The sequence below is a fragment of the Manacus candei genome, unplaced genomic scaffold (genome assembly GCF_025592945.1).
Source record: "Manacus candei isolate 608988 ecotype Guabito, Panama unplaced genomic scaffold, ASM2559294v1 h1tg000018l, whole genome shotgun sequence".
Taxonomy (NCBI): Eukaryota; Metazoa; Chordata; class Aves; order Passeriformes; family Pipridae; genus Manacus; species Manacus candei.
The window spans coordinates 10,300,446-10,313,031 of record NW_026138066.1 but is presented as its reverse complement, the minus strand read 5'-3'; the positions used below and the strand labels follow the sequence as shown (position 1 = coordinate 10,313,031).

The 12,586-nt window shown below is 47.1% G+C and overlaps 1 protein-coding gene across 1 annotated transcript; it reads right to left on the bottom strand.

Moving 5' to 3' along the window:
* Positions 1-3,153: 3,153 nt before the first annotated feature.
* Positions 3,154-11,099, bottom strand: CKAP4 (cytoskeleton associated protein 4). Its single transcript, XM_051784389.1, has 2 exons — positions 10,660-11,099; positions 3,154-6,168 (listed from the first exon to the last, which is right to left on the bottom strand). The coding sequence occupies exons 1-2, from the start codon at positions 11,002-11,004 to the stop codon at positions 4,837-4,839; spliced, it is 1,677 nt and encodes a 558-aa protein (XP_051640349.1). The 5' UTR covers positions 11,005-11,099; the 3' UTR covers positions 3,154-4,836.
* Between the last annotated feature and the right edge of the window lie 1,487 nt (positions 11,100-12,586).

The following is a 12,586-nucleotide window of genomic DNA, read 5'->3' as shown; positions in this document are numbered from 1 at the left end:
AACTTTGTTTGAAAGTCAGAGCAATAAAAAAAACCCTGAAAGTTTCAAGGTAACCCTGATTCTTTCTCCACTTGTTATGTTTTCCATCCTTACTCATAACTCTAGGATTCCTTCCCAACCCCAACCTAAGCAATATTGACAGGAAGGGATTATCCGCTGGAATTTGACATATTTATATCTAGAGAGTGCCAAAGGAAAGTCTTTCTGAGTGGAACAAAGCCGGCCTTATTTGAACTAGCTTCTTCCTCTAGAATTGTAGATGGACATCAGGGTGAGGTCCAGGAGTTAATTGTGTGATAAGTATTTTCTCAAAACTATTTTTTTCTAAATAGTATACACAGTAAAATGAGAAATTGCTTCTTTGGCTTTTATTCCTCTCACAGTGAAACTGGAATTGCTTGAGAAAAGATTTATCCCCTTGATGCTAAGCACAGCATCAAGATAGCATCACGCTGGAAAATATTTTGAGATGTATTATTTGCATATCCATGGCAGCCAAGGGAACACCTGCTCCATAAGCTCCAATATAAAAAAAAAAAAAAAGCAGAGTTCAGGGGTCTCTTTGTCTGAGGTCTAGCAAGCTACAACTGTGATGCTGTATTAACTCTGAATAGCTCTGGGCTTTAGTATTTGCATTATAAATGCAGGAATTATCGAGCTCTGCTCACATAAAGAGATTTGCAAGTTCTTTCACTTTCTGAGTGCATGAGCAAGCACTGACTCCAGAGAAGTTACATTATATTGCAATAAATTGTATACTAGACACTCTGTAGAGGTTTTGATATGTGAGCAAGCAGAAAATACACTTCTTGCTTTGGTGTCCAAGACAGAATTGCCCTTTGAGCATCCCCAGTCAGTGTTAGACCAAGTGGGTTCTTGGGCTAAGGAATCGCTTTGTTTGCTGTTTGACCATCTCATGCCTGGATTTACAAATCATTGTGCACAAAGTCCTGAGAGTAAATATTCTAACTCTGATCTCTGGCATTGGTGCATTTCTGCTCATGGCTGGCAGATGGTGACAATGATTGAAATGCATGCAGAAAGGCCAGGGCAGCAGCAATGTGCAAGCACTCAGAGGACCAACTGGGATTATTATTATCTCACAGCGCCAAGTATCACATACAGCTGATATTAAACCCAAAACAGCTGCAGCTTCCCCTTACCTAAACATTTATAAACCAAGCAGGTGATGACACAATGGAGTAATAAAGCAGGAGAGCATTAAACACGGCACACGGGCGGGTGCCGCGGAAGGACCTGGGGAGGGAAGTGGAGGGGCACCTGGCGCCTGTCCTTTGCCAGCCGAAGGCGCCAGGCCGGGCATCCCAGAGGAGGAATTCCAGAGGCTCGGCCGGGCGGGAGCACAGCCCGCCCGCCGCCACCGGGGGGCGCCCGCCGCCCTGTGCGGGGCCGGAGGAGTTCGCCCTTCGCTTCATCCCCCTCTCCCTTCAATCCTCCCTCCACTTTTCCAAGGTCTAAATAGGCCCAGTTGTTCAGTCTCTTCTCTTGGAACATCTTACCTTCGATCATCTCCATTTTTCTCTTGGAGGGTCTCTCCAGCCCAACCACCCCTTTCCTGCAGCGCTTCAAACTGGACAGAGACTGCCCTGGGCAGTGCCAAGCCGGGCAGATGTTTTTGGGCTGCTGTGGTGTTTGTACATCTCAGACAGACTTTTTTCCCATGGTCATTAAACTTCTCGGCAGCTTTGTTTACAGTACTAGCTACGTCAAATAAGATGGTAAAAAGACTAAGTCACTAATCCATGTTTTAATGAAACCTCTAACACACACATTTAGGCCACCAGACCACCCTTCTTGGTTATTTCACTTGAGGCAGTGGTTGAAACCCCGCTGGCAGAAGTCTAGGCAGCAGCACAAGATTTATCTCCACCACATTTGCAAACATAGCTATTTGGGCAAGCCCTTTCAAGAGTGGTCAAGTCCACAGTGCCTCAGTGTAATGGTTCCTCCCTTCAGGAGAGATGAAAATGAAGGCAGACGTTAATGAACCGGCTCAATCAATACCTCATCAATCAGGTGGACAGTTTCAGTTGAAATTTGTTACTGAAACAGCACATTACTGATGAACTAATAATATAAAGGAACATTAGCAATGCATTGTCTTGCTTGAGACCTTCTCTACTGCTTTATTACAAAGTGTAAGAACAACAGGAAAGAGCAGCACTAGGACTGCATGTGCTCTGTGAGCATTTAGGAGGGAATTAGAAAATGTTTGTATTGGATGAAAATGTCAAACCAGATATAAAAGCTGAACTTCCAGCCTGCCAAGGGATCCTTGTCTCCGTGCCTGCCTCCAGACATGTCATTATTTATGGAGAATTATTATTAAGTAATTTCAATAGCTTGCCATAAAAATTAAGTTACTGGAAGTGTAAATATTAATTTTTTAATCTTTGAGATCAAATACAGCCCAGCTGCACTGCTGGCTTTACAGCCTAAGTTCCATTTTCATGCAGCTACTACCCTTTAAAGTCACTTTGTGCCCTTCGCCAGCTTGTTGTCAACATATTGTATCAAACACCTTTAGATGCAAGGGCATGGGTGCTCACCTGCCTTGTTGAGCATATGTATTTTAATAACAATTAGCTATTTCTGTGACTTCAGCCTAAGGAATTGCCAGGATATGATGATGCCCATACTCCTGAAAACACCCTTTCCCAAACTTTTGAAAGGCAGACATCCATCATGAACCTGGTATCAGTTTATGGGCCTTACAATCCAGCATTCAAAGCTAAGCAAAAGGAGCAGCTTTGGAAAGACTGCACAGGTTCTTGCTGTACATTGTTTCTGTTCTACATGCTTTGGGCATGGAGAAAGTCTTACCAAGGCCTTGCTGGTGGTGTCTGACATGGCACTCATTCTTTGCCTAGATCATGTATTTCACACCTCACAACCACCATCTTGGGCTTCCAAGCCCAGTAGTCAACATTGCCACGTTGATCTGACTCAAGTCCCGTTTTCAAGCCTAGGCTTGTAACCATAAGAGGTAAGAGCACCTCTACATTCCCCCATGGCAGCTGAGACCAAATATAGGGCTGCAGCACATCTGCTGCTTCCCCAAGCCCTTTCCTGTACCCCACTGGAAGCATCCTGGGAAACACAACAGTAAGTAAGCAGCGATCAAAAAAAAGGTGCAAAGAATATTCCAAATGTTTATTATGTATTAAAAATACTGCAAATAAGCCATACAGTTCATTTCACAGTAACCTAAACAACATTGTTCAAGAACTCGAGAAGTCAACAAAGAACAGTGCAGTTCCAACAGTGACAACAATGGTTACCTTAATGCCATGGGTCCCTCTTCCTTTTCTGTTCGCAGTGGGAACAACACTAGATATGGTTAAGTATCTTATTTACCTAGGAGAACTCCTTTTTACTGGTGCTGTTCCCACGAGCACATTACTTCTGGGAGATGCCATTTCTAGGAATTCTTCATCTAACACAGTCAAGGATCTATCTAGTGCAGGGTGAGGTGGGCACAATGCCCATGACCTATTTCCAAGGTATCCATGTGCACACTCCTTTACCAGTTCTTTGGAAAAGTTCAAAAGTAAACTTGAAATATTAGAAATGCTCTCCAAAAAGACAGAAACCCAAAAAACCTCCATGACAAAGGGGTTTTTAAAAGAGCATCTAGAGAATTATGACACTTTCTCCTCACTCTTGGCCATCTCCTAGAAGGATCCTTTGCTACCAATGCCCCAGCCTGATGACAAAAATGGTGACAAGAATCAGGCACCAAGTCCTGAATACGTAACAAGAGTTCAGGTCACTGTCAGCTGTGTGAAAACTTGGAAACGTATATGCCAGAGAAGCAATTCTGCTGATTTCATGGTGATTTTCCTTCTTGTGTGTTTTGGAGTGTATTATTATTGTTGTTAGCATGCTTGTTATATATGGAACACAACGGGTGGAATTTTGGTCCTTCTCACTCCTCATTCAAATTTGTGATCATTTTTACAGAGAAATTTTTACAGAGAAAGACCAAATTAGGCCTTCCCAGGAAAGACACCGTACCCTCTTGAAATTAATCCCATCCTTCAGATGTCCCTTCCAAGCACTGGTCTTCTGCACCAGCAGCTGAAGATGCTGGCAAAGAAGCCTGTTATCACAAAGAATCAACCTCTCCAGTCATGTGGTGGAACCCATCTCTTAGGCCTTAGCCCCAGGCAATGCCACTTACCTCAGACTTGTGTTAGCTCCTTGGTACAGATTAAGGATTCACAGAAATCTAGTACAGCTCAGCTGACACCTGGTAAACTGGACACATGGCTGAGTCCCCAACTCCAGAAACAGATGAGGTGCTTCAAACGTGCTCCCCACTTAAGTTTACCACAGTAAACAGTTAAAGACAGGGTGTAGTTTTGCTCATTTGTTTCTGAAGCCAAAACATACCAGTAAAATCCTCAGTGTGTACAGCAGTGTGTACAGAGCAGCTGTAGCCCTTCTGTATCTGGTGTCATAGTGTGAAACACCTTCATGCCATTAGATATGTGCCCATGCTAAAGAGGCTGTAAAGCCTTAGTTACACCATTACAGTTACAGCGGTACAACTTTATAGAGAAGACGAGCCCTTAGAAACTCAACCCCCAACTAACTCATGTTTTCTTAAAACAGAATTTAAGGAGCAAACAAACAAACAACAAAAACCCCCAAAACACTACACAGAAGAGATATAAAGGAAATAAGCAGAACTGTCTCTGTTATTATTCTCATTCTCTTTGGAGGTATCAAATTGCTTTTAAAAAGAGTAAAAAATGGGGCATACAAAAGCTATTTTCCTTAATCCATTATGTGCCCAAGAAGCACTGCTGCCTAAACTTTTTCATGTATTTTTTCTACTTTCACAAACAACCTTTCCAGATCATTCCTCAGGTCATCTATTGAGCTTTTCACAGACTCTAAGTTGTTCTCATTACTTTCTATTTTCACTGAGTAGGCAACTAAACTATCCACTGCAGTTCTTATCATTTTCAAATCAGAATCAACCTGGCTAACAGAAGATCTCAGTTCATCTACAGAGCCTTCCACAGAAGAAAACTTTTCAAGGTAGCCTTGAGAATGTGCTTGACCTGCCTGAAGATTTCCTTGATCCAACAAAGTACTAATTTGCTTCTGGACATCCTGGAGAGCACCAGAGGATGGCAGGTCACTGATACTTTTCCTTAAGTTTTCCACATCGTTGTACAGCGAGGTCTGTGCTTCACCGAGACTTTTCAGAACATCTGTGACTGAAGTTACATCCGTACTTGAGAGACCCTGAAGGGTACTAATGCTTTGTTGTAGGGTACTGAGTTTATTCTCATATTCTGCCTCCTTAGAAAAGAAAGATTGCAACTTTTCACTGCTTTGAGCAACAACAGAAGTTAGAGACTCCAGGCTGTCTTCTATATGCCTCAAGCGAGACTCCAGTCCTTCACTGTTCTTCCCAAAAGTTTCTAATGCTCTTCTGAAGAGTTCATTATCTTCCCATTTGTTGAGGTCAGCTTTAACTTGCAGTAAATCTTCATCAAGTCTTTTAATGTCACTAGGGAGCTGCATAATTGAATCCTCAGCTCTCAGAACTTTCTCTTGTAAAGCTTTTAATGAAAGGTGCTCAGTGTCCGCAGCCTCTTTGAACTTCTCATGTTCTTGTTTGAGGTTGACTAGCTCTTTCACTTCAGTATACACATCAGACTCCATGGAGTCTATTGTACTCTTCAAGGTCTCTATGTCCTTTTCTTTGATTTTCATGGATGCTTGCATCTCATCAAAAGCATCTTTTAGCACCTTAATTTCATGTTTATACACATCTGCCTGTTCTAGTGAACCAACCTTTGTTTTCATATTGTTGATTTCATCTTGGCTCCTTTGCTGGACTTCAGTGAATACAGCAATGTTATCATTTATAGACTTTGTTAGCTCTGTTAGTCTCTCTTCCACTGTGTTTTCTAGAGATGTGAAGTCTCGTTCCCTTGCATCCTTCACCATGTGGATGCCATCAGACAAGTCTTTCAAAATTTCATTTTGCAGCTTCTGAAGCACTTCACTGATACGGTTTATTTCACTCTCCCCTTGTTTAACAGCCTTCTCGGTAACCTCCTGCTTCTGCTGCACAATTTTCATCATGGATTCAAATTCTCCAAATGTGGTTTGAAGAGAATGTACCTAAAACACAAATACACCCAGTTAATACCTGTAATTTCATCCTTTCCCTTTTTGTCCAAGATCCTTATAGCCCTTGTTACCAAGTGAAATGATCAACTTGCAATCCTTCATGCTCCCTACCTGAAGTGACCCTATGGCATACAGGTATGGGAGGCATAACAACTACGGCTTCTAGAGCCTTACAGCTCTATCATAGATACATGTCTTCTTTTGAGGATCCCTGGCCTCACTGACCTGTCACAGATGATCCAGCAAATCCACGTCAGTGAAAAAGGAATTCAAGTCTCCAGACTTTGCATACAGACCACAAGTCCATAAGGGAGGAAGGGGGGGGGGGGGGGGGAAGCCAAAAGAACATCTGGCATCAGCTTCTGAATATAGAAAAGCTGGGATTACACTTTATCAGGCAATAATAGCAAAGTCCAATTCCTGATCATGAAAAAGGAGTTTCACAGTAGACAAGAAAGAGACAGGAAAAATTAGGGGGAAAAGGGAGCTGGGATGGACTGCAGAATGAGAGCAGTAATCATGACATTTTACTGCTCCTAGACACCAATGGCGACACAATAGATCTTTCTTGCTAAGTATTTTTTAAGATAAAAAAATTAGAAAGGCTTTAATGTTCTAAATACTTAGTACCTCATTATTCTCACTCCTGCATACACCCACATGCTCTCAGTGAACAGGGCTCATGCATGTACACAGGCAGAGAACAAAGGCGTAGCAGCTGCCAAGGGGCCTGCCTTGCATCTAGCTCAGGTTAACAGAAAGTTGCTACCACCGGATCAGGTAGGCTATTAAACTTCCCAATTACAAAAACTACCTTTACAAGTGGGTTTAGTAGCAGGAAGAGGGAGAACGTCAAGGGGTGAGTGGCCACCACATTCATTTCCTTTCACATTTAAAGGTAAGATCCAGGCCAGAGAAGGACACATTACTTTGTTTTGAGGCCAAGCAGAGTATCAGTCTTAAGACTGATGGGTGTGTGGGTTGTACCTTTTTCAACTTTGTAAAGCAACATAAGAACTCCCACTGGCTGCAACAGGAATCCATCACACAGAAGATACCTCGAGGCTTTGGCAGGATGGCAAGTGCTGAGTAATGCATGTTGCCTTGCCTCACGCTACTCCCTGTGTCTAAGGGGTATATTAATCAGTCATGCCACATGCACTGCCATGTTTACTGATTAGATACACAGCTGGAGGGGTGGTTTTATTTTATAAATAGAAGTAAGTATATTTTATATGGTCCTAGAAAGAAATATACAGAGCTGTCTTTTTTTTCTTTGCAACTGAAGGAAGCTCCAGCACTTCCCAGTCTGACTCTGAACCTAGAAATTATTTTCAAAAGACCTAACAGACTTCCTAACTAGAAATTAAGTTATTTTTATGTGTTTTTGCAAAGCCCTGGCCAAATCCTCTTTAGTTTTCATGGAAGTCTACACTGTGTAAGGATTGTAGAGTTTGCCATGAGATTTGCCCTTGCTTCAACAGATCACTCCAGTTTGAGGAATAGCCATAAAGGTGACTTCTTTTTTCCACACTCTTCTGTAAAAAGGTTTCTAACGATTTTACATTCCCCACACTGGTATTCTCTAGTGCTCCCATACCAAACTAGAAATGAGCTAAGGGGGAGGGGTGGAGAAGGTAGTACTGCTATACACATTGCAGCTGGGCACCAGCCATTAGACTGATTTACCAACCTCATTTTCATTACATCTTAGCTGTCATTCTGATTCTTTCCACAAAGAGGTTTTTCTGTATCACTATAAAGGGACTTTAGAAATCTTACAGGAGGGCACAGGAAAATTCTCCCCCTCGTATGACAGAATTTATTTTCTTTGATGCACTCCAACTAAATCACCAAATTTGTATTTGCAAGTAACTATCTTCAACTGTCAGTCTAAAAAAAGGCATCAGAAATAGCCAGAACACTCCACAGGGCCAGGTCTCTGCTGCTATATGACTGACAGAGACAGATCCCATCGCTCCACAGTGGAAGTACTTTATACCTGCTCCTCCACTGCCTTCAGGCAATGCTCATGGTGTAAAAGTTGAAGCTATTCTCCTACACTTCCAGCTGGACCAGCCATTTGGAGATCAGTGAGCTCTGATATAATTAAATTGGTCTTCAAATTAGACCAGCTTCTAATCTGACCTGTCCTAACCAAGAGCCACCAGGGCCCGAAGCAAACCCCTTGCACAAGAGGGGTAAAACTCACAACTCCAAAGCAGGAGTTCACATTCACTACGCAGTGGTTTGTGTGTGCACCCGCAGGTGAGTTTGCCTTTTTGCCACACCTGGCTGGTAAGGTTTGACGCCATAGCCCTTGAAATATTTAACATCGCAAATAAAACATAAAAATGTACCTACAGCTAATTACTCTGTCTTCTCTAACTGGTCATATTGTCTTGTGTTTAAACACAAAACGACCTTGGCCTCTCTGAGAATGGTGCTATGTTAAAGACTAAACTTCCACATGATTTCCTTTCTCCTCGATGTGTAAAGCAGATGAGTTTACATAATGCTTACTCCTGACAGGAGCTCCCTGCAGTCAAAGACTGAAGGGCAAAGCCACACAGCAGCCTGCACTGACCACATTCTGCAAGTACAACACAGGATTCTACACCTTTGTAAAGCAATGAAATACAGCCTGGTCTCCTCTCCTTCAAGTACATTCTTCTGTAAAGACAACACCAAACCACAGCAAGCAAAACTTTCAAGGTTACATCGAAACTCTTTCGCCCACCTTTAATTCTTGCACTACTGTATGTCTAACATCAGCCATCTGCTGTACATAGACAAGTAAGTTTCAGTTCTCTTTGAAACCAACTATTTATAAACTTCCTAGAATATAGGAAGTTTATAAATATACCTATATTGATAGTATACACTCTCCTAGAATATGTAACACGTACCTATGATTTCCTGCAATGACATGGAGATGGAAGGCAGCAAATTGTACCCATTCCTTTGCTTGGAAGGGCTTATATATTGCACATACATCTGGGTTCTATACTCACATATTATAGTTTTACATCTTGTAATCGCAATTTCTTCCTTCCTACTAACAGTCCATAAAAATGCCTTAAAAACTAGTAAAAAGCAACCTTTGCTAGTTCCAATCATGGCCCCGTCAGCAGCGAGTAAAACCCCCAGGATTTAAAATTAGCTTCAGAAACAGCACTATAGCCCTGAATTTTAAAACCCCTTTCCCCCCTTCACGCAAGTTTTCCTTTTCCTTCTTGTTGCACGGGAGAGGAAACACCAAGACTGACCCTACGGTCTCCACGTGAGCAGGCTGCTGTGCTTGTGGAAGTACTACCGAAGAGGATCTCTGCCAGTGCCTGCCCCCTCTCCCTGTCCCCCCATCACCAGCCCAGGCCCAAGCTCGCAGGGAACACAGGGAATCTGCATGGTTTGCCATGAAGAGAGCAGTCAAGCTGAGACAAGAATTTCCTTTTCTTTGGTCTGACTCAGTCATAACTTTACATACTGCCTTCCAACCAATTTAACTACTCCCTAGACAGGAACTTGGTTGCGTGTTGATGATATGCATTCATAGATGCCATTTTTAAAGGCTTTAGGCACCCTAAGATGTACTCAGATGGACAGTGCTATTTGTGAAACTCCAGCTGAGAGGCTAGTCAGGGCCTGAGTGAAAAAAAATGAGAAGGGAAATGAGCATTTATTTCACTTCACTTGAGCCACACCCTGTGCCAACAACTTCACAGCTCTTCCAGGATCCTGGACTGCCTTGGACTCTGCGTCTCACTCCCTTGGTCGGAGATAGCAGCAGGAACGTGGGAGGCAGGGTACAGCAGAAGCAGCGTTTCTGGCCTAGCCTCCGCTGTTCGGTGAACCTGACATGGGTTTTGTTTTCTAGAGAGTGTGGAGACATCGAGACAGGACCCTGCCACGTCTGACGGCGCTGCCACATCGGCACATACACCTGGCCGCTCGATGCGGCAGCTGGGTTAAATGATTTTCGGGCCTCGGAGATACAGAATTACGGCCCGCAGGCTCTCTCGGAACGGCAGGTCTGCACCGCTGCCAACACGTAAGCGTGCGGGCTGCATTCCATAAAATGGCTTCAGGCCCTGGAAAAGCGAGCTGGGGGTTGCGGCCACTGCCGCGGGGTCCCGTCCCGCCCCGTCCCGCCCAGCTCCGCCGCCTGGCAGGGATTCCTCGCTGCACTGAGGCCACGTTTGCAGGCACGGGGGAAAACGCGGCCCTGACTCCATCTGCCCCTCTGATGCCATGAGAGCATCTTTGAGGGAGCACAGAAGGCGAGAGGAGGGCGGGGGAGGGGGGGGGAAGCGGGACAGATTTGCTTTCCCGCAAGCCGAGCCATCCGACAGAGGCACAGCTCCTTGTAAGGGGCGAACCCCACGTCCTGCCCCCCGCCCCGTTGAGCAGCACCGAGCGCCCAGGCGGTGCCCGGCCTCCCTCCCGCCCGCCCGCCCCCGGCGGTGCCCGGCGCCGCGCTACCTTCTGCACCACGGCGTCCAGAGTGCCGGCCAGCTCCTGCCGCTGCCGGACCGAGGCCTCCATCTCCCGGGCGCTCCGCCCGACCTCTTCCCGCAGCTGCTGCACGTACCAGCCGGCGGGCAGAGCGGCTCCCAGCACCACCGCGGCGCCCAGCAGCAGCGCCCAACCGCGGCGGGGGCCGGCGCCGGAGCGGCCCCCCCCGCCGGCCCTGCCGCCCCGGCCGTGCCCCGCCGCCGCCGGCTTCTTCGCCGCCGGCTCCTCGGCGCCGCCGGGCTGCGCGCCCTTCTCGTTGGCGGCGGCGGGCGGGCTGCCCCCCTTCGCGCCCCGGTGCTTGGCGGCCGACATGGCGGGACGCTCTCCGCCGTCGTGCGGAGAGCGGGAGCAGCGGGAGCGGGCGAGGGAGGGAGGGAGGATGGAGGGAAGGCGGGGGCGCCGGCCCGGGCAGCGCCGCACTCCCCGCCCCGCCCCGGCCCCCGCCCCGGGGAGCCGCCACGCACACGGGGATGGGCTGCGGGCCGGGCTGGGGGGCGGACGTGGCGCACACGGGGCCCGGGGGAGGCAGCGGGACGGCGGAGCGGCGGGTGGATAGAGGGGCGGCCCCCGCCCCAGCCCGCAGTGACAGAGCCTCTGTCGGCCGCGACACCCGGCGCGGGGCTCTGGGAGCGGGGTGCTCCGGGAGCGGGGTGCTCCGGGAGCGGGGTGCTCCGGGAGCGGGGTGCTCCAAGGCCTCCACTCTCGCAGCCTCCGGCCCCCGGGTGTCCCCCAGCCCAGCTTGGTCCCGCTGCTAGTTTTTAGCCCTGCGTGTAGTGTTGGTTGCGTTCCGCCGACGCAACTTGTGTACTGCTGGGTTATGATTTGGGCTGCAATGACTGCAGCAACTCCGGAGTGACTTGAGATCAAGGCTTGGAGAAAAAGTTCTTTTCTCCATCCGCAACCCTTCCATCCCCCATCCTCCTTCTAGTGGCTGTAAAGCAGAGACTTGGCATCGGGCTGGTCCCTGGGGCTCCCAGCAGCTGCCCTGGCTGGCAGGACCGCTCCTGGCCCGACACCAGCGCCCATCGCTCACGGACGGCTTTGTCCGAAGGAGAGAAGAGGCTCAGCACCGCGAGTGCCCGCGGAGCCATTGCGCTCCGAGCGTGCTCCTTTTCCTTCCCACGCCTACAGGAGCCCGCTGCCTTCATCTTCCCGACGGAGCAAGTCCCGGCACAGGACAGGATGGGGAAGGCTGAGCAGGCCTTCTCCCTCAGCCGCTGGCTCCAGCTGGAGCCGCCCCGTGTGCGCAGCACGGGGCCCCGCTTATCTTCTTCGTGCTCTCCGTTTTTCTCCTGCGAATAAAGAGGCAGAGGGAGGTGAAAGCTGAGTGATTTGGACATGCCGGCAAGAAAAGGAGAGTAGGGAAGGAGAGAGTGGGGCAGAGCAGAGGGATAAGGTGTTGGTGCAGGAAACAGTTTATTGTGCGTTATATTAATCAGCAGTCAATCCGGGGGGGATGCATCTCATCATGTTGCTGAGGATCCTTATGCAAGGGAACTGGGTGGGCTTGAACCCCCAATTTTAGGGCACTGGTAACAGAGGTATGGGTATGGGTATTCTGCGTGGTGAAAAGGGGAGGAGAACGTGCACTACACCTCTCTTCAGGTGAAATGGAGATATCATATGGGAATTACTTTGAAACGTCTTTTGAAAATCCCACAGATTTTCCAGCATCACAAAGAGCTGCTTAAACCCTTTTGAGAAACTGAGTAGTTGTGTCTTAAACTGTTATCATAGACTTGCTTGATTGTGGAAACTTGAAAAATACAACCTAAGTCCCCTTCTGCTGTCTGTCTACTGCTTTGGACCAGACTATAAGACAGGTGTTAGCACAGAAAAACTTAACTGTTTCAAAATTACATCTTGAATTCATCAGTGTTGTCCTTTAGCCCAA